Source organism: Clupea harengus, chromosome 25 (assembly GCF_900700415.2).
Source record: "Clupea harengus chromosome 25, Ch_v2.0.2, whole genome shotgun sequence".
In the NCBI taxonomy this organism is placed as follows: Eukaryota; Metazoa; Chordata; class Actinopteri; order Clupeiformes; family Clupeidae; genus Clupea; species Clupea harengus.
The window spans coordinates 5590973-5615815 of record NC_045176.1 but is presented as its reverse complement, the minus strand read 5'-3'; the positions used below and the strand labels follow the sequence as shown (position 1 = coordinate 5615815).

Here is a 24843-nt window from a genome sequence, read left to right as displayed (position 1 = left end):
TAACCGCATTTCTCAATGTGTGCCAACAGGGTCAGAGAAAAGCCAGGGCATGTTCGCGATGGCTATGAGCGCTAACCGTCGTTATTTGGCAGTGTCAGAGCGAGCAGAGAAGGGAATCATCACCGTGTATGATCTGCACCACGAGCAGACTCGCAGGAGGAAGGTACTGACTGGAGGTGACATACCTGTCCAGGAGTTTGTTTGCTTGGCTTTCTCCCCAGACTCCAAATTCCTCATAGGCCAGTCTAGTGGCCCTGATTGGACCCTCTTTTACTGGATGTGGGAGAAGCAGAAAGTCTTAGCCACAGTCAAGACGACCACTCTCTCCAACAACATCTACCAGGCAAGTCACACACACACATACACTTCCTGTGTGGTCACTCCAGATCATTTCCATCTTATCTAAAAATGGAATGATCAAAAAAGCAGTGACATTAGCACAGTGGTTCCCTAACAGGCCCCCCTTTGACAACGAGAAAAAACATTGCATTGTTGCATTGCTGTTTCTTAAACATTGTTTCTACATTTGAATTTCATCAGTCAGTTAAACTTTGACCACTAGTTAGTTATTTAAGTCTTGTTCCGATTTTTTTTTTGCCCTCAACCTGCCTCATAGTTTGGAAACCTGACTGTTTGTCTCTGTCGTTTTAAAGGTCAGCTTCAGCCCCCATGACAACACGCTGATCTGTGTGAGTGGCAATGGCGTGTTCAAGCTGTACCGCTACCTAGAGGGGGCCCTGAAACAGTGCAGCTTCCAGAAGCTCGAGTCCCTGAATATCCTGTCCCATGTCTGGATGTCAGAGGAGCGTGTGATCGCCGGCACCGACACGGGCCGCCTGCTGGTGTTTGAGTCTGGCGACATGCGCTGGGAAATGAGCGTCACCTCTAAGACCTCACACGAGGTGGACAGGTAAACTCCTGAGTTTGGCTTCCGCCGGTTTTCGCAAAAAAAAAAAGTCATCAGTTATTAAGAGTTTTACTATATCCTACTAGGTGAACTTGTGAATACACTCAGGGTGCGATTTGTTGGGGGGGATGGGGGGGGGGGGGGAACAACCGATCATTATGTTCGTAAGGCACAAAGACTTGAGCCTGTTCTGTGATTCCTCTGACTCCTTCCTTCATCCTTTAGACAGGAGACGAAGCCCTCAGAGGAGGAGGAGGAGGGCAGGCACTCTCCCAGCCTGCCCCGTATCACCGTCATCACGGCCTACTCCAAGGGCTTCGCCTGCTCGGCCGGGCCTGGCACAGTGTGTCTGTTTGAGAAGACGGAGGAGAAGGACAACTACCGCAAGACCAGAGAGATACAGGTACTAACCACCACAGCAGCATCAGGCTTTTACTGTGTTAATCTTCAGTCACCACCGCAGCATCATCAGGCTTTTACTGTGTTAATCTGTAGTCACCAGCCCATCTCTTGCCCTTGCTGGGTTGGGCCTTTATGTCTAGATCAATGTAATGCATGAATTAACCAGCATATTTTATAAGCTCAGGGAAACAAAATACAAAGTTGGAGAAGAACCTCTTTCGTCAAGTATTATAAAATAGGGGGATGTTGAGTTGACTGAAACCCAAAAGGACTGTATTACTGGTAAATGAAATAGGTGACAATCGCCACAGGTCTGTCCGGTTAGAACAAGAACGGATGCCAATGTTCCAATGATGATTGATTTATTTCCACACACACACTCGAGACATGAAGTGGTTGATGAATGAATGATGCCCGTGAATATAATTATCCCGTGTAAAAGGACTTATATCCACATTTGAATCCGTGAATGATTGAAGACCATGAACTGTGAACTGACTGATAGAATCCGTGGTTTCTATGAAAATAATATATAACAAATATATACAAATATTAACAATCAAATACGACAAGAATGAAACAGTATATACACTATGAATATTACGGCTATGATTAACTACGGATATGTTCCTTTCACACCGTGCCGCGTAACGGTGAACATTCCATTTATCCCGTAATAACAGTTACTGATTGAAGTGACGGTAACAAGTGAAATACAAATTATACAGATGACACATATCACAAACACTCACATTCTCAATGACGCACGGCAAGAATGAAAGTGAATGTCTCTGATCGTGATATTGTCCGATGTGCTCCTTCATGATGACTTCTCCAACACCGCTCGACTTGACCCACAACATGGCCATGAGGAGGGTCGGCCTTATATAGTGGAGAGATGACGGGGGCCTTGAAACTGTCTTGAAACTGTTGAAGTGGCCAAATGGTCAGTGAAATTCCACTGTGCACGAGCCCCACGGAACTCTGGGATCAACTGATAGGCTGACCTTTCATGGACCCCAGGTCCTGTGAGTGGCCGGCACAGTGGGGGTGCACAGCTGGGTGCAACTGGTGGCCTTTTTAACAAGTATAATAAGCTACCGTGTGACTTGCATCGGCCAATTAATGTACCAGATACTGTCCATTTCTGTAAGTCATCGCCTCCGGCCTCTACCCCTTCAGTTCGAGTTATGCTGTCTTGTGACTGTGTCTGTTCCAGATACCTCCAGATCCACACAGTAATGAGCCGAGTCAAGCCCAGCTGCAGGAGATCACCGGCCTGTGCATCAGCCCGTCCGAGGAGGCCCTCTCTGCCTGCACCGACTACGGGCAGATCTACAGCATCACCCTGGCCTCCGCTGAGATCAGCAAGGTAACTACAGCATCACCCTGGCCTCTGCTGAGATCAGCAAGGTAACTTCTCCACTTCAAGGGCTGTCTCAAAAGGGTGTTGACTTCTGTTACAGACCGTTTCGAGTGCTTTGAATGAGTACAGAGGTTGATGTGTAATAAGACAAGCTGTCCAACTACAAAGTAATTTATTTAAAGAATAGATTTAAAGCAGCAGTAAGTAGTTTGGATTACGTCATTACATAAAATGAATGCAAAAACCTTGCAAACAGCACTGCTGGCACTGATAAAAGCTTGCTAGCATGTTATACTGGTGTCTTTTAGCGATATAGACGGACATGTCACACTGTGAAAGCTTTCATTTTATTTTCACGGGGCGGTCCAACCCGAACCACAGTGTGCATAGTCTGGGTGTCCCGTGGGAAAGACAGGGGTGTTTAACTGTCCTCCACATGACCGTATACCACGAAAATACCCAAATTAGTTGCCTACAAAAACATGCCTTCAAAGTGGCAAATTGTTGCGTATTGTTACTTTAAAGTGTCTCCATGTATACTTGTGTATATGTGCTCACTGATACAAGGAAACATATGCATACAGCATAATGATCACTTCATGTCTGTAGTCTGATGATATCTGTGATTTAGACATTTAGTTTAGAAAAGATGTGACACCTTCATAAGTAAACATGATGTGCCAATTGCACCAAGGTGTACAGTAAACCTCTTTGGATATGGAGGTTCACAGTCAGTCAGACGTCAGTTCTCTCACTGGTACGTGTTCCTGTGCTCTTGGTTGTATCAGGGGGAGCAAGCGCATTTTGAGTACCTGTCACACTCCTTCCACTCCAAAGCCATCACCGGCCTGTCCATCTGCATCCGCAAACCCCTCATCGCCACCTGCTCATTGGACCATTCGGTGCGCATCTGGAACTATGAGAGCAAGTACGTTTCAGAGCAGCGCTAAGGACTGGTCATGTCAGACAACTGTCTTAGAACACTCCCTGCACACAGAAGTGTAGATCACTTTCAGTGATCAGAATAACACGCATACACACAAACGTACACACAAACGTACACACATACATACACACATACACACATACATACATACATACATACATACATACGCACGCACGCACGCACGCACGCACGCACGCACGCACGCACATACATACATACATACATACATACACACATACATACATACACACAGTACATACATACATACATACATAGACACATACATACATACATACATACAATCCATAGATGCTGTGTGTGTGTGTGTGATTGTGTGTAGCGTTCTGGAGCTGTATAAGGAGTTCCAGGAAGAGGCCCACAGTGTGGCACTGCACCCCTCTGGCCTTTTCGTGCTGGTGGGCTTCACAGACAAACTGCGCCTGATGAACCTGCTCATAGACGACATCCGGACCTTCAAGGAGCTGACCGTGCGCGGCTGCAGGGAGGTGAGTGTCGGCGAAGGATGTTGAGAGGCGCTCCAGAGGTGGAAGCAGAGCAGCCATTTGGGTTGGTTTGTGGCAGCCATTGAAATGATATGTGTGCTTTGCTAAGAGTTTAAACTGAGAGGAAGTGCCCGGACAAAGAGATTAAACGCTAGATGATCCAGTGTGCTTAGCCAAGAGTTTAAACTGCGAGGTAGTGCCAGGACTAAGAGATAAAACGCTAAATGATCCAGTGTGCTTAGCCAAGAGTTTAAACTGAGAGGTAGTGCTCGGACAAAGAGATGAGAACGCTAGATGATTCAATGTCTTGTGATGCATATGAGAGGACCGAAGACTGTGAAATGTCTAATTAACATGATAGATGAGGATGTGGCTGCTTCTAATTGACAATGGAACTCTTCACAGTGCGCGTTCAGTCACGGGGGACATATGTTCGCCGCTGTCAACGGCAACATCATTCATATCTACTCCACCACCACCTTTGAAAATGTGCTCAATCTCAAAGGACACAACGGGAAGGTGAGGCGGCAGGTTGACAGTGGAATACGTGACATTTCCATGCTGTGAAAGACATTTCAGATGTTAAGACAAAGTAACGTAGACGATATTGTTCAATTCTGTGTTTTTTTTTTTTTACCATACTGTGTGAGTGTGCAGACAATTACATTTTGTGCAGACAATTTATAAATGTATTACATTTTAGCTTCATTTGTTCAGAATTAGAGAGTTATGTATATATGTCTGTTACGGGTGCCGTGGGGGATGACCCATGTTTGACCCCACAGGTGCGGTCGGTCATATGGAGTATGGACGACAGCCGCCTGGTGTCGTGTGGCCAGGACGGTGCCGTGTACGAGTGGAACACCCTGAGCAGCAAGCGAGAGTCCGAGAGTGTGCTCAAGACCTGCAGCTACACTAGTGTGGCCATGTCCTCAGATGGCAAAATCTTCTTTGCCGTCGGCACAGACAGAACCTTGAAGGAGATCCAAGACTGTCAGGTATTTTATAGGATATGGAATCTAAATATTCTGTAGGCAAAAAAAGGCACAGATAGAGAGTGCTGTTAAATAGGGGACAAGAGGATTTGGCATTAAAGCTCAAAAGCAAAAATGTTCCATGGCACTCTTTTTGGTTAAACACATACACAAACATATTTATTCAAATATAGCTAAAGACATCAGGCTGAAACATACTGTAGTGGAGTACCATGGAACTCCGTCTGGATTTGAATGGGTTGAAAGAGGGGTTCATGCGAGACGAGGGGCCCTTTCATTACCTTTCCGGTTCGGGCTAAAGCACTCTGACTGAGACCCGATTAGTGGCTACAGGTGATATACAGTGAAGGAAGATATACTTTTACCTGAGTTACTGCTCTCTCTGTAGATCCTTAGGGAGATGAGTGCCGATGATGTGATGTACACAGCCATCACCATGACCCACAGCGGGCGCGCCATCTTCACCGGCACCTCCGCCGGGACCATCAGGGTCATCAAATACCCAATGCCCGTCCAGAAAGAGTGGACGGAGTACCAGGCCCACTCGTGCGCCATCACTAAGGTGACAGCTGTAACTTAATCACGTTAAATGCAGTCTATATGGATGTCACTGGAATTTGCTCCATGCAGTTTTGTCCTGTTTTTCCTTTAGATGATCATAACCTTTGACGACCAGTACCTGCTGACCGTGTCTGTGGACGGCTGCCTTTTCATATGGAAGATCATTGATAAAGAGGGCCGGGGTTTGAAGAGGGATAAAGACGTGTCCTACGCTGAGGAGATCCTCATCACCAAATCTGACCTTGAGGAGAAGGTGGGCTGATGGGAGATTTGGAATAAGCTGTTCAGTGGGCTTCTACTTTTAATACATTAGTTTCAACAAAATCTGAATCGTGCTTTGAATCACATTTAGATTTAATTATATTAGTGTTGAAATAAGGAAAATCATCTGTTTCAAACTGTCTGGTGAGAGCCCAGACCTTGTCATTCAAGCAGTGTTAATGGCACAGTGTTAACAGCTAGGACAACCACTCACGGATCTGAAGCACTGAATGCAGATTGCAAACTTAATGTGCATATTTCCTCTTTGCAGAATCAAGTCATGATGGAACTGAAGACTCGGGTGGAGGAGCTGAAGATGGAAAATGAGTATCAGCTGCGACTGAAGGACATGAACTACAACGAGAAGATCAAAGAGCTCTCGGAGAAGTTGATTCACGAGATAGAGGCTCTCAAGACCAAGAACCAGGTCAGTGCACAAGGCATCATTCTCTCAAGCCTATTAAGATGACCATGTTTACCTTTTAAGTGTCTGATTGGAGTTTGGATTACACAAGAGTTTGCATTTAACAGAGCAAGTTAATTGCAGCCACAATGCAATCAAATAACTTTGCCTTGTGCTGTCAAATTGTGGATTGCTGCATGGAATATTTGCATTGCTAAACAGGAGTTAGACAATGAAACAAGAGCATGTGTCCTAGTAATATGGAATTATGTACAGATGTCACATATTCAGATGGTGTCATTCCACCTTTAGGTTCTCAAAACCGAGAAGGAGAAACAAGAAAACGTCCACAAGGAGGTTTTGGCTGAGGCTGAGGAGAAGCATTCAAAAGAGCAGCAAGATTTTGGTATTTTTGGAACCACTCTTGTTACTTTTGGTCAGAAAAGTTGTTGATATCACTTCCTCTATGACCACGGTTTAAAAAAAAAGAAACAAACATTTGTGTTCATTTGAGATCAAGGTCAGATACAATCCACTTGCGTTTAAGCCTGTAACCTAATAGATGTTTAGCCCCCTTACATGATTGCTGCCATGATAGCTAAATGACTGCATTTATTTTATATGCATGTGTACACACAATGAACAGCTTAATTACGTAATTACTTAAGTGTGGTCTTTCGCACAGCATGTGGCTGTGGAGTTGTAAAGGTCTGACTAGTATACACAGTGTGCTTGGCATTAGCCCTGCATTAGCTTCAATAGACTTGCGTGGCTTTGAAGAGGCGTTTTGAAAGAAGGGGCTTCTAATTATTCATTCATTTCTGTAGCAATTGGGTCTCTCTTTAATCAGAACACGTAACTGAATATGCACAAACACACAAACACACACACACACACACACACACACACACACACTCTCAACTCCACAGAATCGGCGAGCAATCAGAAGCTGATGCTGGAGTACGAGAAGTACCACGAGCTGCAGCTGAAGTCTCAGCGCATGCAGGAGGACTACGAGCAGCAGCTGCATAGCATGGAGAAGAGGAAGTACCAGGCTCTGGAGGACCTCACCTTCAGCTACGAGACCAAGCTGCAGGAGAAGCAGCTAGTGCTCACCCAGGTATGCGCTCGGCCAGTCGAAACCAACGGCAACGCATTTAAACTACATTTATAACTTGTGCGAAAAGTTCGATTGGTGGCAAAGTACCCCAAGAGAAAGCAGTATCCCATCTGTACTGCATGTGTGTTTGTCAGAGGCTTTGGGAGGAGAAGGTTTCAGTGTGTGTTTGTCACAGTGCTTTGGCCTGCTAACTTCTTTTGCTCTCCTCTGGTGGTGGCAGTGCCAGGAGGAGTCTCAGCAGCAGGTGCGGGAGTTCGAGGAGGCAAAGAAACAGATCGAGGAGGACAGCGACCACGAGATCCAGAGCATTCGCCTCAAATATGAGAGGATGCTGAGGGACGAGAAGGAGATGAGCCTTTGTCTGAAGGGGGAGACGGGAATCATGCGGAAGAAAGTAAGATGGTTTTACAATTCGTTTTTGGAGTAAAGTTCCTTTGATCCAAACAATGCTGTTTTTACAGTTGTCTTACTACATATAGCATATAGAGGGCTATCTGTCATTCACATAGTTACCTATCGTTACACATGAAGTGTGTGTGTGTGTTTGTGAGTGTGTGTGTGCAGTATTGACATAGACATGGATATATACAGATATATAAATATAGATACATGTTATGATTAATGAACTTGTATGTATTGTAGATAATGGATATGCACATGCACTGACAATTGTTTGGGTCAACTGTAGTTCAGCAGTCTGCAGCGAGAGATCGATGAGCGCAATGTTGAGATCGAGAGGCTGAAGGTGGAACTGCAGAAGTTCCAGGGGGTGATCCGATCTATGGACAAGGACATCAACACCCTCAAGAAAGAGATGATGGAGAGAGATGAGACCATCCAAGATAAGGTGGGCATGTAGCAGAGGACTAGCAGGCCAAAGACCTGCTGTGGTCACCTGAAAGAGCTAGCATGAACACTGGCATGGGAAGAGTTGCTAGTCAGGCAGGTTGGAAACGGGTTAGAAGATGTTATGGCTGGCTTGTGGGTTGCAGGAGACTTGCGCTGACACAGATCTTTCTCTGGAATATTTTGGTCATCTCAAAGGGCTCTGTGGGTTATAATGGGAGACCAAATGGCAGGAAAATAAGAACCGTAACCAAAAATATCACCTCAAGAAAGACAGTGGACAAGGGCAGGCAGATTAAGACAAGAAGTGTGCGTCAAACTGCTTTTGAACAAAAGGAGGGTAGCTTTGAGAGTTCTAGGGGAGGGTGTGTGGGAAGGGTGCCAGGCCGGAGAGGAACTAGTTTAAAAGCAATTACTACAGTCTTGTGTGTGGACAATGAGAAAGTGAAAGTTATTTAATCACATCAAAAACTAAATAAAAGAAAGAAGCCAGATAAAGATGCACACTGGAGAAGTACGAAACTTCAATCTTCTTCATCTTCAATGATCATGATCAATCATTATGATCAGATCCTGACGCTGACCCATCTCCTTGTTTCATTAGCAATACGATGTTGAAAGAAACTTTCAAAGCATCACAAAGTCAAAGTCTTTGGTTGGCCATATCACATGAATGTAAACAAGGCTTTGTTAAAGCCTATTTCAATCAAACTTACATGACGCTGTTTTAACAGTGTGTGACCTGTCTCACCTGCAGGAAAAGCGAATATATGAGCTCAAGAAGAAGAATCAGGAGCTCGAAAAGTTCAAATTTGTTTTGGACTACAAAATCAAAGAGCTGAAGAAGCAGATTGAGCCCAGGGAGAATGACATCAAAGAGATGAAGGAGCAGATCCAAGAGGTGAGGAACGCTGCAGCTGGAAAAAAAAGTGTCACCGGCAATCATGCAGAAATGAAAAACACTCTTCCATCCAAAACATACAAATAGAAAAAAAGATAGATAAAAGATACTAATAGACCTGCCAGTCAAAGGATGCCCTGTCATTCTATGTGTGTGTGAAGGTGTTTTCAACATACCGTACGTAGCAAATTCATTTCCGATGAAGTTGATTTCATATAGTGTAAATGACTTGTCCCTTTACATAGTAAAATCTACTTGTACACAAATATATCTAATCAAGCTGATTGTGTCGTTGTCATGAAGGTTTGTTTTTTCCCCTAATGTTCGGGACAAAACCATAAAGCGGTTTGGATGTTTTTAATTTGCCAGATGGAGACCGAACTGGATCAGTTCAACAGGAAGAACACGCAGCTGGAGCTGAAGAGCACTGAGCTGAGGCTCAAGCTGAAGGCCACAGACACTGAGATGCACAAACAGATGAAGCGGGTTAGTGGGAATGGACTGCCCTTGCTCCCGGGGTTCAGCCACATCTTATAAGCAGGGTGCGATTTGTCAAAAAAACAGTTCAACTTAACGGTAGGCCCTATTAGGTTACATTTGAACATTTAATGCAAACTAAAATATATAAAATACATACAAAAGTTTTTTTGTAAATCCCCCCCAACAAATCGCACCCTGCTTAAAAGCACTGACAATGTTTTGCCACTTGGGACTTTGAACTAGGCAGTAGTACACTTTTAGTCTTTATGTTTGTTTTTTTTACTTACTAGACAGAATGTTTGCTGGAATGTTACATGAAATTCTTAGTTTGCTGATCACATGGATATGGATTCTCTGCTAGTAAGAGTTTGTACTCCATATTGCTGGCATCAGCTGAGTATGTCAGAAAAGTTGTTGAAATGTGTTGATCTTCCCCCCCCCCCCCCCCCCCGTGCAGGTGAAGGATGTGGAGTCCCTGGTGCACAGGTTCAAGACGGACCTGCACCACTCCGTCAGCTTCTTCCAGGAGCCCCAGAAGCTGAAGGACAGCATCAGGAAGCTGTACGAGCACTACGTGCAGCAGAGCGACGTGGTGAGTCAGCACACAATCTCCACCACACCATGACTCAGCATCACCACATCCACAGGGCTCTCCTGGACACAACAAACAGCGAGTCATTAACAAGCCTGACAGAGATGACCTGACTCAGTAGTGTGTGCGTGAGTATCTTGCGTGAGCTGATGCAGACTTGGTGTCACAGGGGGACATCCTGGGAGAGGACGCGGACATCCAGCGGGAGTACAGCCGCCAGAGGGAACACTTGGAGAGGAACGTGGCGTCGCTGAAGAAGAAACTGTCCAAGAACACGGGTGTTCACCGAACAGAGAACATCAAGATCATGACGGTGTGTGTTTGTGTGTGTGTACACTGTGAGTGTGTGTGTGTGCGGTGTGTGTGTGTGTGTGTGTGTGTGTGTGTGTGTGTGTGTGTGTGTGTGTCAGTGTGTGTGTGTGTGTGTGTGTGTGTGTGTGTGTGTGTACACTGTGTGTGTGAGTGTGTCTTCTCTCTCTGCTTTAGTCGCTGTACACATCTCTCCACTCTCTTTTTCTCTCTGTCCATCTCTCTCTCTCTCTCTCTCTGTGAATAACCGTTGGACCATGCCGTGTTTGTGCTTCTGAAGATGAAACAGAGTAGTAAGTGCCTCTGTGGCTTTGTTCTCTTCTCAGGAGAACGTCTCGCTGATCAGAGAGATCAATGAGCTGCGGCGAGAGTTGCGCATGGTCCGCTCTCAGCTCCATGACTTCGAGTGCCAGGAGACCATCAATAAGAAGAGTAAGAGCGTGACAGACCTTACACGTCAGTCTGCTTTAATCACTTGCACATGAGCACACACACACACACACACACACACACCAGTCCGCTCTCACACCAGCTAGAGTTCATTACATTCATTACTCGGGATTATACAATGCCAGACCATTATAGCACTCTCCTAACACATTGCTAATCCCTTCCTAATATTGTTTGGTTCCGTTATTGGTCATTGACTTGATTAGATGCCTCCTTTGCAGTGCTAAACTAAATGCAACCTCCATAGTTCTCTTCCATACCCCTCACCATGATTGATCTGATTTTATATGATATGATATAATTGATATAATATGATATGATATGATATGATATGATTCGACATGATATACGATATGATACGATATGATATGATATGATATAATTGATATGATATGATATCATTGATATGGTATGATATATGATTTGTTATGATATGTGCTCTGCCAGTGAGAGCCTCCTTCGACACTGCTGCAGGCCCCGTCATCCCGCGGCTGAATTTCGACGAGGAGGCGGAACGCATCATCCAGATGCAACGCACGGAGATCCAGCGGCTACGCCAGGAGATCCAGGGCCAGAGCCAGGTGCTCACACTGCGGCCGCCCACCAGCGGCACCAAACTCCCCGCCTTAGCCACCTGATCAACAGGCTGCCTGCCTGCTCTCTGCCCCCAGCACCCCCTCTCCTCCGGGCCTCCTCGTCAGTGAAGGGGGATGGCCTGGAGCTGTGTGCTGGAGGGAAGTGTGTTAGGGGCGGTCGCATGAATCAGGAATTCAGAGAGGGGTCTACCCCTGGTTCTAATAGGAGGAACCTGCTTATTCTAGAGTTTTTATGATTTATTTATGTCTCTTAATTGTCAAACTGGACACTTTTAAATGAACTGATGAATATTTGGGTTAAATGAAATGTCACCACTGCAGCAAATGTATGGTATGAGGGTTTTGGACTAGAAACACTACAATCATATTAGTGTTGACATATGTAAATAGATATTCTTAATAAAATCCGTCAGATTGGTCTCTTGTCTATTATGTCTAAAATCTCTACTCACCAAAATCTTGGTGATTTTATCTAGTGCTTACGTCATCATTCATCAACATTAGGACTGGTTACATTATAAAATGTAACTTTTTTTCACAAAAACGAAATCTTTTTTCACATGTTTCTAACATAACAGATCATGCCCAGTACATTTTGCCATAGTTCATACAGTAGGATGCCTACAGAGTGTTACAACCCACGCTCAAAATCTAACCCACGCTTAAAATCTTCCACATAAAGCCTTTTCAAAACATGCTGTAGAAATGCGTCTCAGAATCAGAATCGCTTTCTGATAATTGCTTAGCAGATTTTAAAGACACAAAAAGTCCTTCACTGTGGTAAGCCTGAGCTCACGTGAGTGACAGCATCCTGCTGGTGACAAAATGGCCATTCTCTGGACACGATGACATAAGGCTGCCTGTGGACGGCAGGGTGGCCACCCCCAGCACGGCAGTCATCCACTGACCTATTGTCTCGTGTAATGCCTGGGTAGGGTGGCTCTCCGGGACACACAGTCTACTCACTATCCTCCCGACCACACGCAGCATGTGTGTGTGTGTGTGTGTGAGAAAGAGAGACTCTTTGTGTACGTGTCTGTGTGGGGGTGTGTTTATTTGGCACACTCACCATTTTGTGTCAGACAAGATGGAGACTGCTGCCATTGTGTGCGTAGAGTGTTATCTGAATGACAGCATGCCCTGGACAGCTGTGGTTGTGCGCTGCTGCTGCCCTTGACGCTTGGCACTGGTTTCATACGCCCCTGTGAAACTGGCACCCTGTGTGTCCTCTCTTACCAGTGACTTACAACACAGCCCTCACACTGAGAGAGAGAGCAAGCATGACACGGGACCATCGACAGACACTCACACAGTGACAGTCGTGGGGGAGAGAGAGAGGCCAGAGATGGATGGGATATGTTGCCAAACAGACTGAACGGAACGTCACGGAGCTCCCCGACTGTGCTGGGGAAGACACGGACCACAGGAACCCTTCACATGATATAAAGTTCTGTTCACTCTCGAGACACGGACCACAGGAACCTTTCACATGATATAAAGTTCTGTTCACTCTCGACACACGGACCACAGGAACCCTTCACATGATATAAAGTTCTGTTCACTCTCGAGACACGGACCACAGGAACCTTTCACATGATATAAAGTTCTGTTCACTCTCGAGACACGGACCACAGGAACCCTTCACATGATATAAAGTTCTGTTCACTCTCGAGACACATGATGAAGACTTGGTGGAACTCGGCTTATCAGACTCCATGTCTGAACTGGAGGAACTCTATAGGAGACTGATAAGGTGAGGGATCTGAGAGAGCTTTCTCTCGTACACGTACTGCATCAAACCATTTTGATACTTAAGGGTCTTTGAGAACTGTGAAGCGCTATATAAATGTGATGTATTATTATTATACTGTTTGCCATGTCAGTAGATCGATGTTGTTGTATTAGTGTAATTGATGTGATGCCAGACATCGTGAAACTGAAGATGTCACATTTACAGCAGTTGAGGTGAGATGGCGGGATGCTATAAAATAAACAGCTCATCTGGATTTGCCTCACCTTCTTGGCAGGCTCCTCAGTGACTCAGAGCACACCGGGGGGTGGGTGAGTCATGGCTGAGATGGAGCGCCTGTCTGTGGCGAGGCACGGCCGCGGCCCGCTGGCCCCTCGGAGATCCGACCCGGCCTGGGTCCAGCGCCGTACGCTGGAGGAGCAGGTGGAGCTATGGTGGTTCGGGGAGCCCCGCGTGTCCCTGCTCTGCTACGGAGCCTCCGTGGGCCTGGTGCTGGGCCTCGGGCTGGCCGGGATCGGCCTGCTGTCCACGGCCTCTGCGGCTTCGACGGGCCGCTCGGCCGTGTGGCGCCTGGGCGTGGGCTCCGCGCTCTGCCTGCTGGCGCTGGCGGTGCTCCTGAAGCAGCTGCTCAGCTCGGCCGTGCAGGACATGGGCTGCGTGCGGAGCCGGCGGCGCGTGGAGCTCCTGCGGAGCGGCGGGCGTCTGGACACGGCGCTGCTGCTGGCCGCCGGGCTCGGGGCGGCCGCGTGCGGGGCCACGCTGCTGGGGCTGGGCGAGGAGGACACGCTGCTGCCCGGGGCGCTCCTCCTGGCCTGCGGGGGCGCCATCGCCCTGGGGGTCGGGGTGTATGCCGCCGTGGGGTTCTGGCAGAGCCGAAGGGACGTCGGGAGGAGGAGGAGGAGGAGGAGAAGCAGGCGGAGAAGGATGATGGTGACAAACCCGCAGCCGTGGAGAGACTCGGCTTCAAGCCAGGCTAGTTTGATATAAGTGACAGGAGGAGAGTGGGCAGAGGAGCGCTGCAATGGAGGGAGACAAGACAATAAGGAGAAGAGTGTTGAGGGAATCGAAAGACGAGGTGAGGAAAGGACATGACAGTCACATCAGTCTTTGTTATGTCCTGTCAATTTTTATTCGGCCCTCAGACCTTTCAATTTACACCTTCACATTCTTTCCTCGTCTGGAGCCATTAGAATCAGGTCACACACAAAACCGTTTCCCCTTGACAGTGATTATCTGAGTCACTCTAAATGAAGAGATTTATCACTTTTGCTTGCCCTGCAGTTGTCCAAAAATACCTATCCGGATGGCGTGTAGCAATTGAGGTGAGATTATTGAGCTGAGAGATTAAAGTGATTTGTCCATTCAATTCATTTTGTTGAACAATGTGAGTTGTACATTTGTTACATGCATGCATGCATGTATGTTAATTTTTTTTAGGTTTTAATTTTTTTTTTTTGCTCTCACTATTGTCTTTGTTCAGTGAATCTCAAACTACACTTTCCATATAGTTGTGATTTTTTGTCAAAGTGTGAATATGTTTTATTATGAAATTACATTTTTACAAACATCATAATTTTACCTCTACATCTTTGCAACAGTGTTAGGTATCTAATACATCATGTAAATATGATTTAGCGTCTTGGCCAGGCACACATTGTATCTTAAATGTCCATACTTCATTCTGTGAGCTATAAATAGGCATGATTATGCTAAACAGACCCAAAACAAATCAACATCTCTACGGCAACGCTGTCAGCCTGTGGGAAAATTGCTTCATCTTCATCCGATGCTGAACTGGTCAAGGTCCAGGTCGTCGTCGGTGTCACTCTCGTCCCCTGCGTGCCTCTCCTGTTCTCTCTCCCTCTCAGCCCTCCCACTCCCTCCGGCCTGGATGTAGTTATCCTCGATGAACCCGTCGTCGTCGCCGTCGTCGCCGTCGTCCGCAATGTGGAAGTGGCGGGGGGGCACCCGCTCCATCACGCTCTGTGGGGGGAAGCCGACCTCCAGGCCCCGGGGGTCGTACTGGCTGACCGGGTCGCCCTCGGGCAGCAGCACGTGGCGGTAGCTGGCCAGGTAGCGCTCGTAGAGGCGGCACTTGACGACCACCACGATGAAAAGCGAGACAGAGAGCATGGTGAGGAGGGCCGCCAGCAGGTATGGCCACGTCCCCGAGTTGCTGCCTGTGTCGACGGCACCTGTGTCGACGCCTTTGCCCCAGCCGCGAGGAACAGAAAAGGGATGTTATTTAGTAAAAACTGACGGAGCACACAGAATGGAGAATTGAAGAATGCATCAAATTAAATTACTTATCCATACACTTGGATAATAACATAATTAAATTAAAGCACTTTGAGCTGCATTCTTTTGCATGAAAGGTGCTATATAAATAAAGTTTTATTATTATCATTATTATTATCAAAGGCTTTCATCTGTGTCTTAATGAGCTCACCAATGGATGCATGTTGTGCTGTGGTGCCTGGTGTGCTGTCGTCAGCCAAGAGTGTCCTTTGGAATGCTTTGACAGTCTTTTCACTCCCACCTCCTAGTGCAGAAGCAACATGACAAAAGAGACAGAGAAATACAATCTGTCCTTTCCCTCCAGCCAGCCATAACGCCACAGTGTGACCAGTGTGTTATTACGCCATGCTTTAGTACCGTGTGACCAGTGTGTTTGATCCTTACCTTGGATAATTGAGGACAGTACCTCTGGATTTTGCCACATGACTGCACCAACCAGTGGCGCCCAGAGATACCATGCTACACTGGTGGCCCGGCAAATGTATCCCATGGTGCACCTCTTCCTGTAGATATATTACCTCTTCACATCCAGTCATAAATATGTCATCAAACTATGTGTGTTTGTGTGTGTGTGTGTGTGTGTCTGTGCGTGTATGTGTGTGCGTTTTGGTATGTGTGTGAGTGTGCCTGTGTGTGTGTGTGCGTGTGCATGTGTGTGTGTGTGTGTATGTGTGAGTGTGTGTGTGTGTGTGTGTGTGTGTGCGTGCGTGTGTGTGTGCATGTGTGCCTGTGTTTGTGTGAAAATCATTAAAATAATGTAAACACAGGGAAAACCCAATTATAAACTAATTGTGTTTTGTTGGTCCACTTTCAGGCTCACTGATGCATACATTTACACATTTCAATAAAGATTTTGTGAAAAACGCTGAAAAATTGCTTCCACGCGCTCTTCACCGCTGCCCACACACCATTTCTGTAGGCCAAATGTTTGAAGGATGGTGGACACCAACGGGGAAGGCTATCAGCAGCTCAAGGGAGGGCGTTAAAGAGTAGCTAGCTATCAAGCTTCCTCTTTCAGTCTGAAATGCTTTAGTTGTCTCTCTCTCTTTCACCGTTCACTGACCTCACTCATCCTCTCTCTCCAGCAGGAGTGGGTGAAGTCACTGACGTGCTCCTTTAGCCTAGTTACCTCGGTTCCATCCCCAAATCATCAGTCGCTTTTCATTCAGCGTACTCTTAAGGTGCCAGTATGGCACGCTACCAACTGCACTTTCAAACTATGTTCTGAAGTCTTAAAGTCGGGCACAGCCGAGGCTCTGTGAGCATGACGCAACCATTTTATGCCTCCTAAGAATAAAGAACATCCTTTCTTAAGCAACCCCTGCAACACACGCAGGCCCTAGCAAACACATTGTATATTACGTTTAGTGTATATCAATGTATATTTTAAACACATTCAACGTGGTGGCATCGCTGACACATTTTTGTGTTTGTCCTTCTTTAAGGGAACAGAGAAAATACATCCCTTAGATGCACAAAAAACTATTGTTAACTCTATTTTGCCATAAGTAAAACTATTGTTAACTCTGTTTTGCCATAAGTAAACCTTATAATAATTCAGTTTGATTCATTACATATAGCTGGTGTTTAGAGTTCACTAAACACGTTGTATGTAGCGCAGGGAACCCTTTAGCCTGTGTACAAATCCTTCAAAACTTGATATGTTTGTTTTAAGATAGAGAGACAGAGCCTTTACTTGTGTGTTTGATCTTCAGTGGATTTCCAGTGGAAAAGTTCCAGTTGTCATACAGGACTGAAGTTCCAGTTGTCATACAGGACTGAAGACTGTTGTTTCTCGCTGCCAGTGGTAACCATATCATGAGCTTCACTAAGAAATCACTACAACCATAACCAGACAGAACATACCTTAGTTAGTGAATGCAAAGCTTTTACATTAACTTTAAAAATGTCACCTCCATCTGATTAATTGCCAGTGTTATTTAACAGTATAGTTTAAAAACATGTTTTAATCTATGTTAACGTGACAGCACTAAACCAAACAACTTTAATCCCAACCTCATTGGTAGTATCTTTATACAAGATCAAATGTCCATACTGAATGTTGTGTGTTCATGAAGTGCAATGAAATTTGAGGCAAAATATGCTAAACTTTTCCATAATATACAGTATCTGCAAAATTCAATGTTCGTCACCTGTGGTGGTCATATGAGAGTCATGTGATTTACGCCAAACCATCTGACACTAACATTTCTAATCAGTGCAGTTTCTACAATAATAAACCATACATACCAAAAGACAGTCCCAGGTGATCCACTGTTTCAACTTTGCAGGATAACCCAACGTAACCCAAAGTTTGTTTTGTTTTGTTTTCTTAGTTAAACTTTAAGACACAGCATAACATGTAAGTAATGTTGTGCAAAGGTTGAGGGAGACGGAGAGCGACTCTCTTCTGAGGGCTGGAGTTAATTAGTAACTTTTATAACATCAAAAGCCATTCCTTCATTCTTAATCACTGCCACTTCCGTAGCGCAAGTAGTATAGGGGGAGTGTCGAGTCTCAGGTGGTATGAAGCCTTTCCTGGTGGGGCACTGTAGTCTTGGAATTCTTGGAATCAAAGGAGCAGTACATTATTACATCCAGTTGCAGGAATACCAATACCAATCAGTCAGACTCACACAGTTTCTTTATAGTTGCCAGTGAGAATGGAAACAGTACCACAATTTCAGTTTTCCCAAGTGCTGATCCAAGTGTATGGATAAGCAAGGCCAGACATTGTGGGTCCACCAATGCCCAGCAGGTGTCAGTAAGCACGTATACCAGCCTCAGGTTTGCCTTCGCAGAGGTGACCAGTGTCCAATCTTATTGCCTCTTGGGTTCCCTTTTCTTTCTTCATGTTTGGACCCCTGTGGGAAAAGGGCCATCTTTTGAGCTGGTATTCAGGGAAACTCATGTTGTTTTTATGTGAATGATGTTGTTCAGTACAGTAGGGATGAGGGTCAAACACTTCCCAGTTCTGGTCAGTAGCTTCACCATGAACTAAGTGGCTGAAATATGAATCTGTCGGTGTAAATATGGGTCATGCATAATGTGATGTCGCAAATGTGATATTCCATATTTTCCATTAAGATGTTTTCCATTAAGATTGTAATGGGGTGGGTGGTTACAAACACTTGTATGAGACACAGATTTTCCAGAGGGATGAGAAAACCATTTTATGTAAGTCCAAACATATTACAAAGAACGCACATACACATGTACAGCAGACTCACTACAGACCACTGAGAACAGATAAATATTACAGAGACTGATAGGCGAGATTAAACAGGTATGTCTTAAGTGCACGTTTGAAGGTTTCCACCGTTTCAGTCTTCCAAGGGCTGGGAGCATGGAAACTGCTAAAAGCTCATTCAGAAAGTTCTTCTGCAAACTGTCTATCATAATGTTTTGCAACGTTAGCAATAAAGCATTGTTACAGCTTATATATTGACCAATCACTTCTCTAAACAGAAGTACCTCAAAGACAAATATGTCTAGTTGAGACTAGGACAGCATTGTCACTCATAAGAAGAATCTTCTTCTTGCTAATTCGGCAAGTTCCTGGAAATATGGGTTACTGTCAGGCAACGCAGCTGTGAAATGTACTACTTACTGAATGAGAGCAAGATGATGTCCATATGGGCAATACATTTGCTTTGTTTGTTTTTCCTAAATATGAATCAATACGAATCAGTCATCTGAAGACCTTCAGGCAAACAAATTTGTGTTATTGAATGTCATGAAATATTATTATTATTATTATCATTGCTAGCTGCTACGTTTGATTTCTTGCTGCATTACCAAGTAAAGCAAGAGGACAAGCCTTTAAGTGCATGTTTTTTCCATTTCCTCTGATAACGCCTCTTTGGCCATGGTAATATACATCTGTGTGGATATGTACGTGTGTATGTGTGTGTGTGTGTGTGTGTGTGTGTGTGTGTGTGTGTGTGTGTGTGTGTGTGTGTGTGTGTGTGTGTGTGTGTGTGTGTGTGTGTGTGTGTGTGTGTGGGTGAGAGTGTGTGTGTGTGTGAGAGTGTGTGTGTGTGTGTATGGCTGGTATAAGTCCTTACTGACACCTGCTGGGCATTGGTGGACCCACAATGTCTGGCCTTGCTTATCCATACACTTGGATACAGGTGTGTAATATTATAAGGGCATCTGTGTATTGCAATGACATAACATTAACTATATATACTGTATATATTTGTAAATTATACATTCGATATATTTACTTGTTACAATCCAAAGTCACTGATACAGGCAGGATTCTGATAGCTGCTGGTTGATGGTAATGCCAGGACATGTCCTCTTTGAACAGGACCTAATATGCTTTCCTGTTTTTCCTTTTCGTTTAGTGTGTTTTATAGCTTTAGCCCAAAGAGATATTTAAATGATATGTGTGCAAAAAAGTTCAGCTTAATTAGGTGTAATAGACAGCAATTTATTTCTGTGTGTACACATACTGGTCACATAAAGTGCTCCAACCAAGACCGACTGACCGACCTTGAGGTTTTCCCACCCATCACTGCTGACGCCAACTGACGGCAGAGTTAGGAGAAGATGACGAGAGGTTAAAGACATGGGAGTGTTTGAGACCGAGACTGAATAGAGTTGTACAGTATGAGAAAAAATTATGTGTAAATATATTCTAGTAGACCCTAGTAGGAGTTCTCTAAGGAAAAAACATACATTGAAACATACATACATTCAATAGCCATCAATTATTAGCAACAGTTAAAGGTACAGTCAGGCTGAGCTCAACAGCCAGCCAGTTTTCCCCCTAACATTTCCCTTTTTGAGCCGACCCTTTCAACAGTGCAAAATTCAAACAGCATTTTTTTCCTCAGCTAGACGCATTTCCCAGAATTATAACCTCAAAAGTCCACGTCCAATCCTAAAGTAAAAGACAACCAGAAACGATAAAAAAAATCCAATCCGATCACAGCAACTCACCAGCTGCCACTGGACCAGGCTCTGGAACACTGGACCAGGCTCTGGAACACTGGACCAGGCTCTGGAACACTGGACAAGACACTGGAACACTGGAACACTGGACCAGGCTCTGGAACACTGGACCAGGCTCTGGAACACTGGACCAGGCTCTGGAACACTGGAACACTGGACCAGGCTCTGGAACACTGGACCAGACACTGGAACACTGGAAGTGTCATTGACGCTGGCTTGTATTTGCAGTACAACTAATAATAATTAATAATAATTTATTTCATTTGTAATGCACCCTTCATTCAAAAGAATCTCAGAGTGCCAACTAGACAGGCTGTGCATACAGTGGTCAAGATACATTAATACATGTATACATAAAAACTAATTTATGGAAAACAACACACACATGTGTACATAACAGAAAATCTGTACCCCAAAATGTCACACACTAATAAACTCACAAAAAGGCAGGCATGGTTACAGTACTGTAAACAAAATGACACATTTTATTCAGAAACACAAAGTCACTGTGATTACAATCAAACACTTCACGGCATGTAAATCCTCTCTGCCGTCACAACGGCGAAATCACCTCATTCACTGTCCAGTCTCACCTCATTCACTGTCCAGTCTCACCTCATTCACTGTCCTGTCTCACCTCACTCTTCTGTCTCACCTCATTCACTGTCCAGTCTCACCTCATTCACTGTCCTGTCTCACCTCACTGTTCTGTCTCACCTCATTCACTGTCCAGTCACCTCATTCACTGTCCAGTCTCACCTCACTGTCTGGCAACATCACAGCATCAACACCACACCTGATCTCTTGCTTTTAAATGCACTGACGAAAATACCTTTTTAACCTCCTCTCCTGCTAAAACCACCCACAACCCTCCTTCCACACACTTCTGATAACTCCCTGAATGTCATATGCCGTAACAGCTTACGTTTTTTGTTAATGTCACATGTTGTTAATGTCACATGTTGTTAAGCTGTCATAGCACCATCCAGGCATTAACCAGTTATGGTGACATGACACTGTAAGATGACTGGGCACGGATCGTTATAACTATTTATGACAGCATATGACTACTGCCGTGACAACATTATGACATGCTTATGTTAGTCTTGTAAAGCAAGGTTCAAGTGTGTTACCCGGTAGGTATTTTGCATGCGAAAATTCACACACTGACAATGTCACGACAAAGGGAATTGCATTTAGCAAAACATAGTTATTTTACATGGTCATTAAAAAAAAAAAAAAAAAAAAAAAACAGATGAGATCCTGTCTCTGACATTCTTAGCTGCATATCCAAGCATTTTCTCTGACCACATAGTGACATCCTGAACATCCTGTGGCAAATACACAGGGATATAAACACATAAACAAACACACACTATCACTTCCGGCCTTTCTTTACATCTCTTCATGCTCCATACAGCTCATCCTAATTTGTGATTGTGAGTCACTGTCAACAGACTTATTGTTTCCGTGGTGATAAATGCAATTTGATGACTGTTCAGCTTCTGCGTTTAAAAAACAGATGGATTCCTATTCTTGCAAATCTAACACAATTTGTTCTTGTTTATATTTCAGTAACGCAGATGCACTGTGCGTCCACACTGTATTAGTAAAGGTTCCTCGGCAACAGGTGGTGGCAATTTTACAGCCCATTGACCAGCTGGGAGCACACCATTCTATCTGCAATTGAAAAGCACCTATAACTCCACAGTAAGCCATGTCTGCTGTTGGAAATGACATTCAGCTCAGAATATTGAATCCTATACGTTTGATGTTATGTGGGTTCCTGTGGCCTCTGAATGCTGTGGCCCTCCTAAAGCTGTGCAGGTTAAATGCTGTGGCCCTCCTAAAGCTGTGCATGTTAAATGCTGTGGCCCTCCTAAAGCTGTGCAGGTGAAATGCTGTGGCACTCCTAAAGCTGTGCAGGTTAAATGCTGTGGCACTCCTTAAGCTGTGCAGGTTATCTGTTTTAACAGCCTTTTTTTCAGCGCCCATGCAGCGGCCCACACTACCTGTGAGGCCACACTGGAGAGGGAGTCACTGGAGTGGGAGCCACTGGAGAGGGAGTCACTGGAGAGGGAGTCACTGGAGTGGGAGTCACTGGAGAGGGAGTCACTGGAGAGGGAGTCACTGGAGAGGGAGTCACTGGAGTGGGAGCCACTGGAGAGGGAGTCACTGGAGAGGGAGCCACTGGAGAGGGAGTCACTGGAGAGGGAGCCACTGGAGAGGGAGCCACTGGAGAGGGAGTCACTGGAGTGGGAGTCACTGGAGTGGGAGCCACTGGAGTGGGAGTCACTGGAGAGGGAGTCACTGGAGAGGGAGCCACTGGAGAGGGAGCCACTGGAGTGGGAGTCACTGGAGAGGGAGTCACTGGAGAGGGAGCCACTGGAGTGGGAGTCACTCTGAAGAGAGCTCGTTTAAAATGCAATTCATTTCAATGTGATGCTGTTCTTTTTTAGTCAGTGGCCTGTCTCACGACCATGGTCAATTGTAATGATCACCTCGATGAAATCAGCAGTGCTTCTGGAAAAGGGAATATGGAATGGTGTGTGCCATAGTATACATGGAAAGGGATATGGAATAGTGTGTGCCATAGTCTACATGGAAAGGGAACACCACTGGGATTCAGCTGACAGGGGGTACAGATGTGTAAGCAAGGCACCGTACAGATGTGTGAGCAAGGCACCGAACAGCGCCACTGATTTGGCTGTTCTGATCCAGCTGCTGTCCTACAGTACCCAGATGACCGGTCCGGACGACAAACAAGCAGACTCAACCCCGAGCCACAGCACGGAACACTCCAGTCCAGCGCATGTGGCGGTCCTTATGAGGTTCCATCTTCATTCACCCTGGTGACAGCATCTTCATTCACCCTAGTTACAGTGGCGGTTACAGTGGCAGTGAAGCAGCGCTGGAAGAGGCGCTCCGGGTCAGGTGCCTGGCTGTCACAGTCCAGCTTGCGGCTCTGGAAAAGCTTCCGGATGCCCTTCGGACTACCAGCAGGAGCTATCCCAGGAGTCATTGGGGTTGCTGTGGATTCTGTATCGATGTAAATTACAAAATGGATTCAAAAATTAAATCCTGTTGCACTATTTTGGAGATTTCAGAAGAAATGGATGATACATATTGTCATGAGACATTTTTGGCAACTCTGAAAACGGAATGACACAAAAGATTAATTCCCATATCTATCTTCCCAAGCAGAGCAGTTTTTTCCCTTTCCATTCCAAACAACCTCTTCTGTATTATCTGTGAGATAAAACTCATCAATGTCATCAATGAAGTAGTTCACAATGCCAAGAAGGAGGAAGAGAGGTGTGAGGTGTCAAATCAAATTAGAAGTGCACTGTTTCCTTTGCAAAACTATGTTTTTAGTCAGTAAAATCCATGGCCAATTCAATTACATTCAATCACAGACAGAAATGGTAATCAAGCAATAGTCAAGCCCCCCTATGACAGGTCTGGAGAGTGTGAAGACAGCTCTTAAGCTTCATCCAGGCATGAAGGAAAAACAACACCTTGAAACAGGCATCACAACAGTTTCTACCCGTGATGCACCCTTACAGCTGTAACACTACGTGTCCTTTCATCTGACACTAATGGGCCACCATTTTCAGCGCCTCTGACATGGCTCGCTCTTTCAGAATTTCTGCTCTTCACATCAAAGTGTGAAAAGAGAGGAGAAGAGGGCTTTCAAACATATAGTACATTCAAGACGTTATGAGATGATGATAGTTCTGATGATGAGCTGTCAAGACTATGTATCACTGGAAAATCTTTAACATCGAATGCAGCTCACACACAGCCATATCTCGCACAACACAGGGTGTGAAATGAGAAAGTGAGCCGAGGAGAATACCTGCAGCGAAGAATGTGCAGGATTGGTTTGCTTGAGTGATCTTACCTGGTGCTCTCAGAGACAAGCCCGTGTCAGGGTGCCTGGGCTTTGTGGCAATGAAGAGGTAGCAGAGGACGCATACAGTTACGAGAAAGGCCAGAAGAACAACAGCAGCTATGGACAGACCCACGAGGGCCCCTACACTGTCCCAGAGAAAGTGTGTGTGTGTGTGTGAGTAAGAGAGAGACAGAGAGAGAGGGGGGGGGGGGGGGGGGGGGGGGGGGGGGAGAGAGATTACAACCAAGTTCATTATATATTTAGCACACATGGCAGGCAACAGCCCAGGTACATGCTGAA

At 45.4% G+C, this 24843-nt stretch overlaps 3 protein-coding genes across 3 annotated transcripts; 2 read left to right on the top strand and 1 right to left on the bottom strand.

Annotated features, from left to right (window-relative positions):
* The first annotated feature begins 458 nt into the window (after positions 1-458).
* On the top strand, positions 459-12682 carry LOC105891299 (cilia- and flagella-associated protein 57-like). Its single transcript, XM_031563177.2, has 20 exons — positions 459-910; positions 1133-1310; positions 2529-2681; positions 3464-3603; positions 3962-4127; positions 4530-4643; positions 4910-5122; positions 5508-5681; positions 5772-5933; positions 6213-6368; positions 6657-6750; positions 7274-7464; positions 7685-7858; positions 8153-8311; positions 9068-9211; positions 9581-9697; positions 10149-10283; positions 10453-10596; positions 10919-11024; positions 11490-12682. The coding sequence occupies exons 1-20, from the start codon at positions 795-797 to the stop codon at positions 11678-11680; spliced, it is 3027 nt and encodes a 1008-aa protein (XP_031419037.2). The 5' UTR covers positions 459-794; the 3' UTR covers positions 11681-12682.
* Positions 12679-14754, top strand: tmem125b (transmembrane protein 125b). The gene is made up of 2 exons (XM_012817461.2): positions 12679-13391; positions 13666-14754. The coding sequence occupies exon 2, from the start codon at positions 13707-13709 to the stop codon at positions 14373-14375; it is 669 nt and encodes a 222-aa protein (XP_012672915.2). The 5' UTR covers positions 12679-13391; positions 13666-13706; the 3' UTR covers positions 14376-14754.
* Positions 14755-15167: 413 nt separating this feature from the next.
* LOC116219492 lies at positions 15168-18100 on the bottom strand. The gene is made up of 5 exons (XM_031562784.1): positions 17937-18100; positions 17383-17525; positions 16071-16189; positions 15838-15930; positions 15168-15595 (listed from the first exon to the last, which is right to left on the bottom strand). The coding sequence occupies exons 3-5, from the start codon at positions 16174-16176 to the stop codon at positions 15168-15170; spliced, it is 627 nt and encodes a 208-aa protein (XP_031418644.1). The 5' UTR covers positions 16177-16189; positions 17383-17525; positions 17937-18100.
* Between the last annotated feature and the right edge of the window lie 6743 nt (positions 18101-24843).

Excerpts from the sequence above, each read along its gene's own strand:
- LOC105891299 (XM_031563177.2), top strand. The coding sequence starts at position 795 with ATGTCAGAGGAGCGTGTGATCGCCGGCACCGACACGGGCCGCCTGCTG. Across the intron at positions 5,934-6,212 it reads AATCTGACCTTGAGGAGAAG|AATCAAGTCATGATGGAACT; the intron begins GTGGGCTGATGG and ends TCCTCTTTGCAG. Across the intron at positions 6,751-7,273 it reads AAAAGAGCAGCAAGATTTTG|AATCGGCGAGCAATCAGAAG; the intron begins GTATTTTTGGAA and ends TCAACTCCACAG.
- tmem125b (XM_012817461.2), top strand. The coding sequence starts at position 13,707 with ATGGCTGAGATGGAGCGCCTGTCTGTGGCGAGGCACGGCCGCGGCCCG.
- LOC116219492 (XM_031562784.1), bottom strand. The coding sequence starts at position 16,176 with ATGGGATACATTTGCCGGGCCACCAGTGTAGCATGGTATCTCTGGGCG. Across the intron at positions 15,931-16,070 it reads ACTGTCCTCAATTATCCAAG|GAGGTGGGAGTGAAAAGACT; the intron begins GTAAGGATCAAA and ends CTTCTGCACTAG. Across the intron at positions 15,596-15,837 it reads AGCACAACATGCATCCATTG|GCGTCGACACAGGTGCCGTC; the intron begins GTGAGCTCATTA and ends GCTGGGGCAAAG.